The 18756-nt window shown below is 37.4% G+C and overlaps 1 protein-coding gene and 1 long non-coding RNA gene across 5 annotated transcripts in view; one reads left to right on the forward strand and one right to left on the reverse strand.

Annotated features, from left to right (window-relative positions):
- Positions 1-1453: 1453 nt before the first annotated feature.
- The window catches only part of LOC131791808 (collectin-12), a 51364-nt gene continuing 34061 nt past the window's right edge, over positions 1454-18756 (forward strand). The window contains exons 1-5 of one of the 2 annotated variants that reach the window (XM_066169993.1): positions 1471-1914; positions 4073-4140; positions 6235-6360; positions 7081-7419; positions 8110-8478. In XM_066169993.1, coding sequence (XP_066026090.1) covers positions 1536-1914; positions 4073-4140; positions 6235-6360; positions 7081-7419; positions 8110-8280 — 1083 coding nt within the window. In that variant the 5' untranslated portion in view covers positions 1471-1535 and the 3' untranslated portion in view covers positions 8281-8478. Of the gene's footprint in view, positions 1915-4072; positions 4141-6234; positions 6361-7080; positions 7420-8109; positions 8479-18756 lie in introns of those variants that run through there. The other variant, XM_066169992.1, reaches the window with a different exon arrangement.
- LOC136282393 (uncharacterized) lies at positions 7315-17046 on the reverse strand. 3 transcript variants are annotated; one of them, XR_010718259.1, is made up of 5 exons: positions 16105-16196; positions 15707-15799; positions 12197-12278; positions 7818-8018; positions 7315-7455 (listed from the first exon to the last, which is right to left on the reverse strand). It is a non-coding gene; the product is annotated as an uncharacterized lncRNA (long non-coding RNA). The 3 variants fall into 3 exon arrangements; XR_010718260.1 differs by lacking the exon at positions 16105-16196 and adding an exon at positions 16962-17046 and having other exon boundaries at positions 7331-8018; XR_010718258.1 differs by having other exon boundaries at positions 7331-8018.

Consider the following 18756-nt stretch of genomic DNA (forward strand, 5'->3'; position numbering starts at 1 on the left):
AATTTCCCCTTTTTTCATAGACAGACAAATTAATCTTTTGACGACAAACTGAAAGAGCAAACCGTTAAAACTGTCAAAACGTTCGATGTAATTAATCCTCACAACATGTTCTGTACTAGATCAATCGACTCCTCGTAACATTTTAGTTACATGAGGGTGGCAAAAGGGGTGTTCCAATCACACATCACGCTGAATTTTTCTATTAAATCACGCATCACTATTTATGTTCTTAACAAATCACGCGTCAAGTAAAAAAAGGAGTAAGCACACCAAGCAAATACTGTAAGATTTTAACCTATCGGATGTTTTATTAAAAAGTTTATTGTATCCAACGTTTTTTATCCCGGAATGATTGCGTTTTACTTGTCATATTGCTTTTTGTTAGACAAATAAAAAAGACTTACTTGTTGAAAGAAATCGCTCCGAGAGCGTCTACTCGGACTTCGTATCGCAATCAAATCCTACTTTACAAGTATAGAACACAGTAAAACAAATCAAGAATCAGGATATTTAACACAAGGGTTAAGCTTAGGTATTTACTATTCAAGTTGCTTCGTTAAATCAGTCCATGAACCTATTCCCTGAGAATTTCTTCGTAAAATAAATACTCGTATCCCAAGAAATTTCCATTCGGGAATGCATCTCATTTGTCTTAACTGTCGAAACAATCGGTATTTCTGATGGGTCGGTAAACAACCGGAATTTTTTTCCTACTTATGACGATTTGATCCAACTCATCCGTTTTTTGCTTTTGTTTAATTTACAAGATCATGGTTCATGCCCTAGATAGCACCGGCAGAGATTGATCACCTTAAATGTGTTATTATGAAAACTGTGCTGAAGAAAAGTTTAAATAGTTTCTCTACGATCTTTAAGAACAGTAAGAACAGGATAATGATTAATCGAATCAGTGTGTTCATGTCCTTTGTCCCGTAATTATGTGCGGAAGACAGATATCAAACATTTGTTTATTATCAGAAGGCTCGTATCTTGCTTCTGTTTTAGACGGAAACAGAAATACGAGAAGGTTATCGTTTGCTTTCTCTTTATTGCGAACAACGTGGAGTACAACGGGTAACGTTTCATTGACCTTGGGAGCACACCAGCTAAAAATAAGCCAATTGACCTTCTTAATTCCAAAGACTTGAACAATAGAAAAATTGACTGATTTTTAAAACCGGCCAAAAAGTTTGCTGATCAGCAGATATCTTTTAATGTTGATCATATCATTTCTTTGTCCTAACCCGTATGCACAAAGTTCTTATTTCTATTTTACATTTTTTTGTTCTTTTAAACGCAGATTCCTCCCTGAAATATCAATAATAATTGAGCTTAAATTTTTAATTCCGTCATTATCTCGCACTTTATCTCATGCTACGCTACGCATTTCTCGATAATTACTTTTGAGGGTAATAAACCATTTAGAGAGGAAAATGAGACCAGTATGCTGGTCAACATCTTGCTGACTGTTGATTTTGCACCTTTGAAGAAAAGCAAAGACTACCACACCTATAGTAACGACTCTTGTAAGGAACATGTCTTTTTTAAACAGAAGCGTTACCCCTGGGCAACGATCGAACTTGCCTGTGGCGTCTAATTGTGAAACAGAACTTCAAGAAAACCATCCTGCCGAAGCAGAAGATAAGCTCTTCCTTACCAAAAAGGAAACTGAAACGACCATTGACAGTCAAGAGCAACTGAATGCTATTTCAAACGCCGGGAATATGAGCAGTGGTAGTAGTTTGCTGCAAACTGCTGTTGAGAAGAGCGATGCCAGTCAAGGTCAGATATTGTATCGTGTGGCTCTGCTGGCTATGTGCCTTCTCTCAGCAGTTTCTCTTGGGCTCACCTTGCTGATGTTGTTTGGTGTACTTCACGTTGGTTCACCGCGATGTACCTGCTCTGGAGAAACAGGTATTTGCAGATTTACAAGATGTTTTATTCTAAATTTTAATTCATGTCTTCAAATTGATCGTGCGTCAGATACGCTTCTATTTTGGATCAATTTTCGCTGCGAAAGCGAGTCTCAGCCTATGGATGACCACATAAAATTGGCCTGGTAAGGTAAAATAAATAAACGTTGGTAAGACCACGAAATCCAAACAAGATCGAGGTTGAATAAGTATGGACAAGCGTGTGACGTACTGCCGATGATTATCAAATTTACGCCCAAATCGTGAGGAACCTTTTTTTATTATTATTAGTATTATTATTATCATTGTTATAGACCTTCGAGTCATAGGTACTGATAAGAACGAACAGGAAAGGATCTCTCGACACTTCACTGATAACTGCGTTCAAAGGCGTGTTTTTTGTTTTTTTTTTTGTCTGTAATGGCATGCCAACACACTTCTATCTTCCGACGTGACTCAAGTAACCTAAGGTAGCGCATCAAAACAGCATTGGACAACAAGGGTTAAATATGCACCGCAGCCCTAGGTGCGATACGTATATACATAAAAATGCTTGTTAGCACACCTCGCGAGAATTTTGAATACCTTGATTGACAGTGATCTTCTCTTTATTTACAGTAATCATCCCCCTCCCTCCTTCCCAGGCTTTGAAATGTGTGCGACGAATAGGGTTTTCCATTTTTTTTTTTGGTTCGTTTTTCTGTTTTTCTTGGATTAAGTTTAAGTCTCGTAAAATAAATTTCCGAAGTTATTGACAGCATTTAAAAGTCATTAACGTATAAGATGATCAGGAAAGTCTCACAAATTTTATTTAAGATCATCCTTCTCCCTGTGGGGTCGATTCTTGAGCTCTAAGGTCAATCACAATGACGAAACTACATTCGCTTTTATCTGTTCAGACTGAAACATTTAACCTATTGCAAAAAAGTTATCTCTTTTTTTTGTGGCTTATCTACAATTATCTACACTAACACAAACTTAAAACGGAATCACAAAATCCGCAACACTAACACAAAACTTAAGTTTGTGTTTGTGTTGTAGAGTTTTGTGTCAGTGTTGCGGATTTTATGATTCTGTTTTAAGTTTGTGTTTGTGTTGTAGAGTTTTGTGTTAGTGTTGCGGATTTTGTGATTCTGTTTCACGTTCGTGTTTGTGTTGTAGGTTTTGTAACTCTGTTTTGTTCTTACCGGCCACCATAATTTCATCCTTTTATATCCTTTTATAAATATTGAGCATCGAAAGATGTGAAAAATGTTCAAACACCGCAAAAGAGCATTAGGGGAGTAAGCGGTAAACATAATCCGGAAAGCCGAAAATATTGACTACCCTAAATTTTTCGTGGTAATCAAATTTGAAAAACAACGAAGCCTATTTTTGCATTGTAATTATTTTCGAAAAAACTCCTTGGATCTCAAGAAGTATAGCAACATCCAAGTTTTAATTTCTACACCGCAGTGAATGAGTTGCCAGTAATCGGATCCTAGTGTTTGCGGCAAAGATTTCTGGGATCGTCAAGGGGCAAACATTGCAAGTTTCTAGAGGGGAATATATGGCGAAAGGTTGTGTCGAGATCCAAAAAATCCATTTTGGAGATAAGGCATCGCTGTTTCCCGCTGTTTCATCATAAATCGATCTCGGTAATGTTGATCCGAGGGAAGCATAAGTTTTTCATTGAATAACCATGATATGTGATAAAACCTACTGATAAATTTCCCCAACGCATGAATGTGTATTTTGAAATTTGCGTCGCATAATGGTCTCGAAGTTTAGAAAAACTAGCTATAACTCGCTAGTAAATAAATCCACAAAACCTTCTCAATTTTATTTCATGTACTGAGTCTACTTTTGGCTTTTTCCTTAGCTTGGTAATTCCAAAGAGCTACCTCGAGGTAGCTCGGGATTGAAATGGTTTGCTCGAACATAACATTATCATGTCACGTAGAGTGATTTCACACTTAAGTTGACCTTAGCTACGAGGAGCAATCCTTCAATCATTATAGTTATCCTTAATAAAAAAAAATCAACTAACGTATTTTCATTTTTGTCTCTTTAAATTTTACTATAGCTACTAATTGTCTGGTTGGAAAATACCCAACAGCTTAATGCAGTCCTCTGCAAACTTGTTATCGTCTGTTCTTTCGTATATTCATTTCCACCAGAGGCGTCAGAGCTTGAAAAGAATATGCAAGAGATGAAAAGGAACCTCTCGGCTCTGCGAGAATATTCGGTAAGAGCATTTTTTGTTTATCATTTGAAGTAATGGGTGAAGTACAAAAGCTCGCTGGTGAATATTTTATGCACAGTATGTACACTAGATTACGGATTTTGAACATTTTGTAACAGCTACGACTGGTCGAAATGGTTATAAAACTATTTTTTTCTCCATTGATTTGTTTTGGCTTGTCCCCTAACTCGACAACATAATGAAAACCCGTTTATAAGCCAATGAGATTACGAGTGTCCTTCGTTGCTTCAAAAAAATTTTACGCTTACCTTTAATCTATACGGTAACCATTCTCTCAATGAATGATTTCATATATTTCACGCCAGAAAGCTTTTTTCTAAGAACCCCTTTTTCCAGCTACTGTCTCTTATAAATACTTAATCCAATCTATCTGTTAATTATTCACTGATACCTCGTGTATTGGCTAATAGGGAATCAATTATAGCAGTTTTGGCAGCAACTGATTTTTTCTTTTTTTACCATGAAATATATCTTCATTCAGGCTGATAAAAAACCCTTATGAGCCTAACAGGTGTCAACAAGTCATCTTGATCATTAATTTCATTTAATTTGTTGTTCTTTTTTATGCTTCTTTTGATCTACACTGATTGATGCCCCCTGTAAATTGACAATTTTTGGGGGTGGTAGAAAAAACGTGACATTACATAAACTAGTTATAGTTCTCACTAGAGCTGCCCCCACCCTACAGTACCATTTTCTTTTTTTTTTTTTTTTAGTTGGGCTTGTTGTTTACAGTTGTGTAATTTTTCTGTTATGCTGTTACGGAATTGCGGCTCAGTACTTTGGTGTTAGTAATTTTGGATCTCAAAATACTACAAGTGTACAAAATGTAGTTTTGGGAAGTGCTTGGGGTTTTTTTCTTTTTTTTTGCTGTGTGGTTTAACTTAGGATTTGTTTGTTCTTCACGATCAAGAAGAAGCAGAATGTAGGGACTTGGGTGAGTTTTAACATTGGAATGTTATAGGTGGCATTGGAGAACAATTTATAGACAGCATTGTACAACAATTTATTATTATATAGTTATTAGACACAAAATTATACCTTAAGAGGGCCTACATTCTCTCTTCTCCAGTCTTCCTCTATACTAGGACAAATCTCGTGTCAAAGAAGCCGATCCTAAAAGTCCTCGTGCGCGTGTCTTTTTACTGGCAGCCCATGACCATTTGCGGGAAAAACGTTGATACCTTGCGGCCGTGCAAGCGATCAAATCGAGATTTTTCTGGTTATGATCTACCGAAAATACCCACATTCTCTCTTCTCCCGTCTTCCTCTATACTAGTTATAGTTCTCACTAGAGCTGCCCCCGCCCTACCGTACCATTTTCTTTTGTTTGTTTGTTTTTTTAGTTGGGCTTGTTGTTTACAGTTGCGTAATTTTTCTGTTATGTTGTTAGGGAATTGCGGCTCAGTTCTTTGGTTTTAGAAATTTTGGATCTCAAAAGACTAAAAGTGTACAAAATGTAGCTTTGGGAAGTGCTTGGAATGTTTTTTTCTCTTGCTGTGTGGTTTAACTTTGGACTTGTTTGTTCTTCACGATCAAGAAGAAGCAGAATGTAGGGACTTGGGTCAGTTTTAACATTGGAATGTTATAGGTGGCATTGTAGAACAATTCATAAACAGCATTGAAGAACAGTTTATTATTATATTTAAACCTGACATTTTGCACATAATAGACTAGTTATTAGACACAACATTACACCTTAAGAGGGCAAAGACGCCGATCCTAAAAGTCCTCGCGCGCGTGTCTTTTTGCTGGCCGCCCATGACCATTTGCGGGAAAAACGTTGATACCTTGCGGCCGTGCAAGCGATCAAATCGAGATTTTTTCTGGTTATGATCTACCGAAAATACCCACATTCTCTCTTCTCCAGTCTTCCTCTATATTACGCGGGGAGTCCTAAGGTGCCTCCTCGGGTTCTTGGCCCTCTGGGGCCAAAAACCCTGCGGGGGCAATTACACGGGGAGTTCTAAGGTGCCTCCTCGGGTTTTTGGCCCTCTGGGGCCAAAAACCCTGCGGGGGCAAATATGTATCGTATGTTTCACCCTTTAAAGAGCACCATATTTTGCTCTTTTTCAGGACCAAAATACAAAAGAAATCTGGCTCGCAATACAGAGTGCACCCTGCACATTGAACGAACTAAACACAAGTATGAATGAAAAGCTTCTTGATTTTCGACAGCAGATCCTGCAGCTTGATCAGAAGGTGCGTGCAGCTAAATGCGGTTAAGGACTGACTGAGCTTTGAGCTTTGAGCTTTGGTCTCTAATTTAAATTATAAAGAATTAGCGGCCCTAACTTACATAAACTCAAGTAGGCGACGTTAATTATGTAACGTTAATGAAAGTTAAAAGCTAAGAAGCTACATTGAATGGAAAGGCTGCTAATTCTTAGCTGTTACGATTTTGCATCAGTAAAAGTTCACTGGTTTCAATTTTTCATACTTGTTTCCTAAACCAGAAAATAATATTCTTAGGAAAAAAAGGAATCCAAGACCTAGAGATTCTCGAACAAAATAACATACGACAAGACCAAAGAACGGTATCTCAATTATATTATTACGCGCTTGCAATGTAAGCCTGATAATAAGGCCTACTTTAGAAGTATTGTGTCAGGCAGTACTTCCCTTGGTAGTAGTTCATCCGAAATTAATAAAGATCACATGATTTACCTTTCAAGGTAAGATATGCTTGAATCGACTTTTTCCTTCTGCAGACCCTAACAATTAAAGGTTTGAGAGATCCTCTCCATATTTTCAGGATATTTCTTCTCGTTATTTGTTTCGCTTTTGCTTCGGTTTTGCTCTCTTTTAAAATAATCTCTGTGAGAGGCACTTCTAGTTGATAAACTAGGACAGACTTAGAATTGCAAATTGTATTTGATCTAATTACAGCAGTACGACATAAAGGTTTATTTAATTGTCTAGGTGAAAAATACAAATAGCAGCAGGAGCATCATAGGACCACCTGGAGTCAATGGTAGTAATGGTGACGTTGGACCTACTGGGGTTCCCGGACCACGAGGATATAATGGTACTAAGGGTGACATTGGACCTGCCGGACCTCCAGGATATAATGGTACTCAGGGCCCTGCAGGACCATCTGGACTACCTGGTGTTCCTGGCCTTCGTGGACCATCTGGGTATAATGGTACTCAGGGCCCACCTGGACCCGGGGCCAGTTCCTGTGTTTTTAAGACTTTATCGAGCCCTGGCATGGCAGCAACCTCGATCGCCCAACAAGAAATTACAGCGACGGAACCAAACGTAAGTTGATTTTAATATCGAAAAAGTTGTTTTATTCTGAAAAAAAAACAGAGAAAAAAACAAAACAAAACAAAAAAACAAAAAACAAATCTCCTATTGGAAATTACTTTACAACATATTAACACTCTTAAGACTAGATTTACTGGTCCAAGGAGTTGTCCAAAGTCGTTAAGCTTTACTTAGTTTCAGAGATTTCATTTTTCATTTTCAGCCATAGGCCGCATTTATTTTGAGAATCAAAGCTAATTTTATTCTCTTTAAGTCTTTAATCTCCATCATCGTATATTAAAAGAAACGTAGAGTGTAAAAAAAGAGAGAGAGAGAATAAATTTAACAGCCTCTTAGGGACAACTTCATTTTGCCGCTAAATGTAAGATTTCTTTAGGACAATTCCATACCTTTCAGGACATCTATATGATCATTTCGAATTCTATAATTCCACAAGGAGTGATGATCTCCCCTTAAAAAAGGTATATTTTCATTCTTGCGTTCCAAGATGTGAAGGCTGCTTTTATGATATGCAACAGGGATTCCCCGGATTGTAGCCGTCGGCTTTCTTCACGTCAAGTGTTCACTCATTGAAATGAGTGTAAACTGGCCTATTTACAAAGAGGAAATAATTGTTTTGTCTTCTGCATTTCGAACTCTTAAAAGTAATTTATCATTAGTATCTTTTTCTTTTCCGGCCAGGGTAAGATCTTTATCGGCGTAAACTGTGATACAAATGACGCAAAAGTTGCTAAATTATCAAGCATTATCTCAGGTCGAAAGAGAACCTACAAGTGCAATTGCGAAGGTACCCTAACAACTGGAGAAGCAACGATGTATTGCTACATCCACTACTGGGAGTGCCAGTCATAAGGAGGAAAACGGAAAGCCGTTTGATGAACAGGAGTTTTTGTAAAGAGCATAACAGAGTGTTGAATCAGAAACGAGACGAAGAACAATTTTTTACCTTTTTAACATGCTATTTTTGAAATATTCCCAGTAAAAGCCAAATTAATAATTACAGAGAACGATGAATAGAAAAGCGACGTCAAAAATAAATGAGTCAAATCCTAGAAAAAAAGTGTGTTTTTTTTGTTGGTTGGTTGGTTGGTTGGTTTTTGTTTTTGTTTTTGTTTTTTTTCAGTTTTTTGGAGCAATAGTCCACTTAACCTTGCTGATGTGGCTGAAATTCGGCATGAAGGCTAATTCTAGGGTCCTAACCACGAAATGGGTATCAAAAAGTTCCAGTTGTTTTTGCTTGGCAAAAAGTCGATAAGCCGACCAAGTCCGCCCATACTTCAACAGTAAAAAATGTACCCCAACTTGTTAGCCTGATATCTCCAATGTTACCTCGTTGTAGAAGTTGCCATTTATTTGGAACAATGTCTGTTTATGGATGAATTGATTGAATTAATTTTAAAAAATTGGGGAAATTTAAAGGTCAAAAGAAAACAGTTATTAATTTATGATGACTTAGCTACATTTGGGACCAGCTCCTAAATCAGCTTACCGGTCAGAAATCAAGTCCAAGTATTTATTTCGTCCAGAATGAAAGCAAATTCCAGAAGTTTTCCTAATATTACGGAAGCATCTGTTGATTTTGGGCAAAATCAAGTATGTCTGGGCGACATTGTCGCATTGGTTACCCAATGAATGTAAACAATCGATCCGGTATTACATGACGCTCGGAAGGGTTGATTTCGCTTACCGTTTGAGAACGAAAACTTTCGAAAAAGAAAAGATTCTTATGAATTCCAAACTAGTTTATTTGGCAGTGATTGGTGACCTGCTCAAAATCAGAGCCTGTAAGCTACATTTGCAGTTGATCCGTGTCACGCTAACGGTTTAGATATCCTTCGTTAGCTATTACGAAAATTACATCATGTTTTTGAGTAGGTCTTAATTTCGTTTTTAGTATGTTTCAATATTCTTATCAGTATAAAGGAAACCCAACGTTTCAGGATACTTCCTTACGATTTTTTTTTCCACCAACGGCGGGCGCAAAATGTACACATGAAGCGCCCTAACTAAGGGCACAGACAAGCGTGTTGTTTGGAATAAACGTCACTTCATTGGAATGCGCGCGCAATCGCTAATTGAGTTTGCTCTAAGATCTATTTTGCTTTGAGAGGCTGTTCGTGAAGGATATTTTTCTGCTTTCAATGACTTTAAACAAGCTCTACACCTAATCCATATGAAAAACGAAACTATGAATTCGAATTCAGAATTCTTGTTCATCACTGAACTGTAGGTTGTAGCGAAACAGAAGTTAAGACCCAAAACCTAAGAAACCATACCTCATTTATTTTTTGATGGCAATGAGAGAAGTGCGGAAGCCGAAAAGTGGTTAAAGCTACTGTCTCTTATTAAATACTTAATCCAATCTTTCTTTTAATCATACACTGATGCCGACAAAAATCCTTATGAGCCTAACAGATGTCAACGAGTCACCTTTATTATTAATTTTATTTTAATTATTGTTCTTCTTATGTGCTTCGTGTGATCTACACTGATTGATGCCTCCCGCAGATTGATAATTTTTGGGGGTGGTTGAAAAAATGTGACATTACCAAAAATATTTATCTTATGTTCCACTCATCATTGAACACCATATTCTGCTCTTTTCCAAGACCAAAATACAAAAGAAATCTGGCTCGCAATACAGAGTGCACCTTTCACATTGAACGCACTAAACACAATTGTGAATGAAAGGCTTCTTGATTTTCGAAAGCAGATCCTGCAGCATGATCAAAAGGTACGTGCAACTGAATGTAGTCAAGGACTAGCTGAGCTCCAGACTTAAGTTTCTTATTTAAATTATTAAAAAAAAATTAGCGGCCCGAACTTACATAAATTTAAGTAGAAGACATTACCTATATTTCATCAATGAAACCTGTAAACTATGAAGCTACATGAAACGGATAGGCTGCTAATTCTCAGCTGTTACGATTTTGCATCAGTAAAAGTTCACTTCTTCATACTTGTTTCCGACACCAATAATGATATTCTTGGGAAAAAAGGATCAAAGAGTTAGAGATTTTCGAACAAAGCAACACACGACAAGACCACACAACCGTATCTCAATCAGATTATAACGCACTTGGATGGCAATTAGGATGGAAAGTTTTATGATGAATAAAAAGAAAATTCGAATTACATAAAACATTTTTTTCCTATTGGATACTATTATTACTTTTATCATTACAATTACTGCTATCGTTAGCATCATAATTATCATTCTCGTTGGTAAACAATGTGATAAACATTAATAGCACCACGAGAATCAAAAGACCACCTGGATTCAATGGAACTATTGGTGACACTGGACTGGCCGGACCTGCCGGACCTCCAGGATATAACAGTACTTTGGGCGACATCGGACTTGCCGGACCAGCTGGACCTCCAGGACATAATGGCACTGAGGGCCCTGCAGGACCATCTGGAATGCCTGGTCTCCTGGGCCTTCGTGGACAATCAGGGTACAATGGTATTCAGGGCCCACCTGGACCTGGGGCTAATTCCTGTGTTTACAAGATGGAGTCTAGCCCTGGTATGGTAGCAGACTTGGCCGCTAGACAAGAAGTGCAGGTAACGGAGCCAAACGTAAGTTACAGATTAACTTAGGGTTAGGGTTAGGGTTAGGAGTTAGGGTTAGGGTTAGTAAGTGGGTACAGAAGGAAGAATAACTCGTTTTCATTAGCATTTGTTAGAGAAGTTATCGCTGAAGGATATTTCAGAGCTCCTACCCCCTCCCCACCCTTCCGCCACAAGTAAAAGAAAACTTTCAGAGTTTTGATCTTTGAAGGATTTTTAGATAATCTAAAGACCATTTATTCAGTATGGACAACTTCAAAGATTAAATTTATTTTTTCTTTGTTTTTCTAGTTAACAAATATTAAAATTATTAGGGTTTGGTGTCAATTTTAAAAAATTGTAGAAAATAGGAATGCCATCCTGAACGTGACGATATCATTTATGAGACATGATTTTGGTTTGCAGAACTTGCAAAAAGAATGTCCCAGATTGTGGCCGTAAGCTTTTGTCACGTCAATAATAATGGAAAGAAATGCTTCAGTCTTCCGCACTTCGAACTCTTGACGTCGTTCATCATTATCATTAGTTTCATTATTCTTATGTTACCATTGTTGTTATCTTTATTTTTCTGACAGAGTAAGACGTTTATTGATGTAAACTGTGGTACAAATGACGCAAAAGTTACTATTTTATCAAGCATCATCTCAGGCGGCAAGAGAACCTACAAGTGCTTTTGCGAAGGTACCCTATCTCTTGAAGTAATAAAGCTGTATTGCTACATGCACTACCTAGTCAGTCCTAATTAGGAAAACGTTGAGCCGTTCTTTTTAACAGGGTCCTTTTTAAAGACAATAGTAGAGTGTTTCACCAGTAGCAAGATGAAGAGCAATTTAGGTAGTTTAAAATGAGTGCTGTAGTATTACCAACTGTTCTGACTACATCATATTTTTTGTCTTTAGTACGTTACTTTTTTTCAAATGCACCCAGTAACATAAAAAGGCAAATAATGATTTTATCAAATCATAATGTTATGGATATTGATGGCTTATTTTAGACTTAGCCTTTAGGCATTGGGGAAGATAAAAGAAGTGCAGTCATCTTCATTTATTCTTTGAACATTGATTCATGAACTTTTCTTAAGCTTTATTAGAAACCGACATTTTATGAAACAAGCTGATGAATTTTCATGAAAATTAAAAATAATTTGCCAGAAATCTTTTTGCGACGTTAACCGCTCAGCAACAACTATATATACCTTTCCCAGTCCTCCTCTCTAAGGTTGATTCCAAGAGAGTGTGTGCTCTGTTTATCTGTGACTGAGAGGAATAGATTTTATACTGAAATGAAGAAATAGTATTTTAATCGTTACATGATAGGGTCAAACTGGGAAGAAATAAATGAAGTTAAACAACAACTTTTACCTCTAGATTTCGCTAGTTGCATTTTTCGCAAATATAAACCTCGCGAGATGGGAAAGCAGATTCAGTATTTTCCGTTTTCTGGTACCTTTGCTTCACGGTTTCATTATGAGAAAGAGAAAACCGTTCAAAATTGGGCCCCAACAATCATCTACCAAAGTGTGTTTTGATGAAAACAAACAGACTCATGCATTCTTCACAGGAAAGCTCTCGGGGCACAGTGATTTACCCGAAAGCGTTTTGAAATGGGTTTCCCAGTCTTCTTCCCGATATCATAGGTATCAAAAGAAACCTATATTCCAGCAAATGATTACTATTCGTGGGACACTACCTAAAGGTTTGTCTTTCGTCTCTTTTCGTCTTCAAAATATCTAATTTTCAGGGCTGCCTTTCGATTGAACAAGCCATTCGTTAAGCAGGATTCTGTCTAAATAAGTTAATAGAAAGTCGGACCAAAAGCAAGACGAAGGGCATTTTGCAATTTAACATGAGTATTACCAATTGCCCGTTATATCATATTTTGTGTTGTTGGTGCGTTGCTTTTTTCGAATTTACCCCGTGATAGTGAGGGACATATTATGCTTGTCGAATTCATGTACGATGCAAAAGTAGAATCAAAGCTGTATTGCTAAATTTACTACTAGAGGGGTTAGTCCATAAAGATTAATGTTAAACTATTCGCTTCCCCTTCTTTGTGTCGAAGATGATGGAGTTGTCAAACCAGCGACCACGGAAAAACAGATTTGACTGACCTGTATGTTACACTGTATTATTATAAACGCTGATGTTTATGCATACATAGCTATTAATTTTTTCAAATGTACACAATTGTTGTTAGCCTAAATCATTTTTGCGATTGATATTTTTCGCCAACTTAAGCGTTAGTTCATAAGCGATTTTATGTATTCGACCTAGTCCTTTTGAAAAACTTTCTAACCTAGTGAACGTTAGTTACTAGTGTTTCGCTGCTATTTCAAGAAATCATGTACCCAACAAAAAAAATAAATCAGTTCTTTTAATTGTTTTCATGAATAACAGGTTCAACGCGTGTAGAGACAGAAAAGTAATCAATCAGTCCGGGCCATAGAAGTTTTGTCTATACCATGACGTCTTGAAACATGGCGTCACGGTCCGATTTTTGTCTCTGCTATTTATGGCTCTTAGTACCTAGTTCAGTTGATATCAATAGCACAGATAGAGCCTCGCGTCGACGTCAATAGCAGTTTGAATGGCGTCGGTTAAAATGTGTGGGAGAAATCAAACCAGAAACTTTTTGGGTTCAGGACGCACATGCTATCAATATCATGTAAATTTGAGATACGTTTTCTCATTGGAAAAAAAGGAAAAAAAATACGGTAAGTCTCGGTAAATATGCTTCACATACATTAAAACAGAAGTTGAGTGCACATTGGTTTAGTCCGAGTGTATGGCCGTTATTTTGTGACTTGTTGTCTTAAGCGGTCATGGCGTCATGGCTTTTGCCAGTTATCTTTTTCCCTCAATTTTTTCGTTGCAGCCCATGGATGATCATATCTCCTTCGTGAGAACAGAATATCGACTCTATGACAAAGGACTGTCGAGTGAGATGTCTGATGAAAACTTATACGAGCTTTCGGTTTAGTTGAAAAAGTATCGACCAGGACCCTGAGGAGATTCATCCCAGGAAATTTCAGATGAAATTCAAGTAAATATGTTCTTTCGTCAGTCGCTAACTTCCACGGGCTGTCTTTTTGACAACTAACCGGAAATGGATCGTACCTGATCATATTTTTTGCGAAGATTTCATCGTGAACAAAACTGCCCTTGTGTGAGACAAGCACGAGGGCGCCCTTCGCCCTTTAGCCGGCGGCTAAAGTTGTAGCAAAAACGAAGACCCGTAAAAACAAAGACGTAAGATCTAATACTCCAAAACGAAGACCCGAAAGCGAAAACCCCTTCACGATCTTGATACAGGAAGTGCGCGTCACGCTTCATGGCTTCACCAATGAAAACAGTTAAAAGCTTGGCAATTTCTTTGCTCGCAACGTGATCATTTATCAGTTAATTAACAAAAAAGAAAAAATTAAACAAAAATCGCCTACAATTACATTAAGCGCTAAACCGGAATCGCTTTATTTCGTTAAATTTTCCTATTTTTTTGCCTTCCTTAATTATTTTATTTTCGAAAACACTAGTACCCTTCAAAATTTCTAACCGCCCACCCTGATGTCCTTATCTAAAATTGCCGATGTGAACTTTCGACCCCACTGACGCCAGTAGGTGTCACGGCGTTGCTCTTCAGCCTTTTTACAGTGGAAGATAATTTCAAAGTTGTACCGTTATTTACAAACGTTTTAAAACCCCCTTTTTCATCTCCTCCCTAGTGTTAACACTTCTGGGTTGCGGAAAGAATAGATAACTTAAGTAGAAAGGTATAAAGGGGTAAGTTTGTAGAGAAACTGTGGTGCTGCGTCGGTGGGAGAGTATACCAGGTAATTTAGTGTTAACAACTGAGTTGAAAACGTAAATTAGCCACCGTAAAGGATAAAAAAGCTGACGTTTCGAGCTTTAGCCCTTCGATCTATCGCTCTGACGAAGGGCTAACGCTCGAAACGTCAGCTTTTTTACCCTTTACGTTGGCTAATTTACGTTTTTAACTCAGTTGTTAAAACTAAATTACGTCAAGTAGAAAGGCGTTTGAGACGCAGACGGCAACCAAAGGAAGAAAAAAAATCTAATTATAGCGCACTTTGACGTCAGTGGATCGATCGAAGGCTGTCAATCTAGCATTTTAAGTTAACCTGTGCTGACCACAAAGTTAGTGGGCATTGGGAAGAATCCAATAAATAAACAGGGTACTTATAGGCACCTAGTTCGCGTTTGATAACATCCTTTATGTATCATTGTTGACAAAGAAAATAAGGTGTCCTCGTTTTAGTTTTCGGGTCTTGGTTTTTGCGGTATTTTTATTTAAAACCGGTGTTTCATGGCATACTTCATCGCTCTCAGAAAGATTAAAACCGGTGCTGAAACCATAACAATATACCATTGCAATGGGGCGGACACTGACATCAATCGAATCTAACAACGCCGCGTCGGAGAGATGTTTTATATTGACGGAACTTCCAAGCATCTATCGAATCTCAGTTCGTTTATTAAACTTGAAAGCTCGTAAAAACTGAAATACAATAAATATAAAAAAGCCTTTACCATACAATATACACGTATCAAAATGTCCTACACTCGAACACGCGGGGCGTATATGCAGATAAATCAAAATAACACAAATGTACTAAGCCTAACAAAACTACACGTTTCATTGTATACGTTTCGGTATATAAATACAAAGATAAACAAGATGAACATACCTCTTTCCCCGTTTTATCCCTCTAATATTTCACCAATCCTTCAATCTTTCTCTTCTTCTGACTATACTTGTAAAACACGCGTCTCGTGGCCGACTGCATGTCACAAAAAACAAAAGGGTATGAAAGTCACGCAAATAACCAAAAATAGCCTTCGATACAATCATGTTAAATAAAGAAATAAAGGGGTCTTCGTTTCCGGGTCTTCCTTTTTGGGTCTTAGATTTTAGGTCTTTGTTTTCTGGAGTCTTCGTTTCAGTTAAAACCGGCGGCTAAAGTTGGTCAAAGTGTAGTTCATGAAATTATTTCAGAACAACTTGTAATACGAGACATTGCCTTTAAAAGTCACGTGGAAATTGTAGATGAGATTGAAGTAAATATGTTATATCATCGGTCGCTACCTTTCACGAGGTGTCTTTGAGACATCTAATCGGAAAGGGATAGAATTTGATCAGTTTTTTTGGCGGAGATTTCATCGTGAACAAGACTGTCCTTGTGTGAACATGCCAGAGGCGCCCCTTTAATCAATCAAACAAACAACCGGTAGTGTGAGAAGACAAATCTCATTAAAATGCGTTATTTGACCTCCTACCTAGCACCATTGAAAAAAAATATGTATCGAAGAAACAAAGAAAGATTCGCGGAGTGGATACTACTAGAAAAAATATTTTCATAAGAACGAAGAGGAACTATACGGAGCGCATGACAAAAAGCTTTCTTTTCCTTTTTATCATTATTATTTTATTTTCCCATATGCTTCCATTTTATTCATATGACCCGGTCTTGCTGAGCTGTGTCCAAAAATAAGCTCGGACGTGTGTCTTAAGGATTCAAGATATAGTATAAAGGATTAAAAAAAATGCAAATAGTCACAAATTAGGCTACGATTACATGCACTCGTCTCGCAGACGTTGCAAAAAAGATCAACAGAAACAGTTCCACTACTTTCTGCGGTAAGAATAAAATGGTTTGACATTATCCCCGTTTTGTCCACGGATCGACAAACCAGCTAAGTTCAACTGGCCATGACAAACAACATACAACCAATAGGGCTCCTTGGCGTTTGTTTGTCTGCATAATTCTGGTAAGTCAAGTGATGTAGAGATGAAAGCATCCATTTCAAGCATTATCCAGCGGAGTGGAAAGTGGATAATAGCAACAAAATGTTTGTATACAACCCTGTGATCTGGAAAAATCTTTCTCAAAATAGATTGCGAAAATCTTAAGTCGAAACAAATATTGACAATAATTGACTTACTTTCAAAGGAACACGTTTCAGTATTTCCTCACAGTCAGGAAATAGAAGCTATAATTACCTGACCATATCACATCAAATTTTCCGGCTGTCGCGAGATCACGTGTTTTTATGATTTGTGAAATTCAAGCGAACAATCCTAAAATACGTACCATTCCTTACACTATGAGTAACAGGAGTCAAAATGGACAGGAAAATCTGTACTTTGAGATGGAACACAGGATATGAAGCTGAAACCTATGACGTCATCGTTATATGTCAAACTCCCCAGGCAGATCCCGAGGCGAGAGCACAGCCGTCTTTTAAAAATTCGCACACGCTGAAATTTCGCCGTCTTTTCGTTGCTGTGTTTGTCATTTCTGTAGCCTCCCTCCTAAAGGCCGCTGCCACCTTGGTCTTAGCATCAGCGATGATGATGGTTCGAAGCGATGCTTCGACATATGATAAGTGGAAACTCGAAGTTATCAATTTATGACTGGAAATCCTGAAATTACTTATTATAAGTTCAATGATGTTATTTATTGGATACGATTTGCATTTTCTTTGAAGTACAATTTACCTGACTTTCGGTTAGACCTCTACACTAGTGATTTCCCCCTTCTTTCGGGAAATAAATTTCAGGGCAAAGTGTTAGACCTATATCCCTGCATGAAGCACTTGGGCCCCGGAAAGTGATCCTCTCCCCACCTAATTTATTTTCGTGATTCCAGTTTTCTAACGTGGCGAAAAAACTTTCTACAATGAAAATTTTGTGCGTGCTAAATCAAAATTCTGCCCTGCCGATCAACTGCATGTGAAGGTGCGCGTTAAACGTCGTCTATCGGGCTTCATGCAATTTCCTTTTACAAATCATGGAAAATAAATATGTACGCACTTGAAACGACTTCCTTAGTATTCGAGTGTTTGCTAGCTCATAGACAACTTTGACAATCATGCGTTTAAGGATAACTATATATCTTACAATATGCCTCGACCGATCTAAACATTGATTTAAAGCAACAGTTTTCGGTGTAACAATCGCAGATCAGTCGTTTTCTTGGCGAAGCAACATTTCGTAAAATTAAATTTTTATTTTCTCTTTTATTCTTCAAATTGAAGAATAAAAGAGAAAATAACGTAGTTGTTGGGTTTTTTAAACTTTTTTTTATTTTTGTTTTAAATCTGATAAAATAAAATTTGTTTTTAGCCTACTTTTACTGTTTCTAATTTCTTAAAAGCCATTCTTGCTGAATTGGTTTGCACAGAGTGAATAGAAGCATTGCAGGACAGAACAAGTATTTTGTCACGGCCTTAGTATTATACCTGGTAACCAATAGATTGTGACTATTATATTCCTTATCTTCCTAATTTTATAATTAGTCGCAGTCGTCATTATTCTCATCATCGTTATTATCATCTTCATTAACATCGTTATGCTTATTATCATCAATCAACATCATAATCATTATCAATGCACCAATATAGTTATCATTATTGTTATTCAACCATGTCAACGCTGTGGACGAAAGCACACTGTAAGGTGCTGACAAGGAGAATTAGTTTAACAATCAAGAGCTTTATAGTTGGTGATCATTTCCTTTGTTCTCGGGTCTTTATTGTGTGATTGAGAAATTATATAGAGATATTAGATGCGTCATTTTCAAGGGTCGAAAGGACTAACGGTGGTGTTTAGTCGCAAATAATGTAATGAACATTTTTCAGCCAATTCCAGAGTTAATCCACAGATGTTGAGGAAATAAGATTGAATTCATCATACTTTATTTGCAATCATTTTGTTAGCTTTGACATGAGTTTGTCT

The sequence above is a fragment of the Pocillopora verrucosa genome, chromosome 7, assembly GCF_036669915.1.
Source record: "Pocillopora verrucosa isolate sample1 chromosome 7, ASM3666991v2, whole genome shotgun sequence".
NCBI classification, from domain to species: domain Eukaryota; kingdom Metazoa; phylum Cnidaria; class Anthozoa; order Scleractinia; family Pocilloporidae; genus Pocillopora; species Pocillopora verrucosa.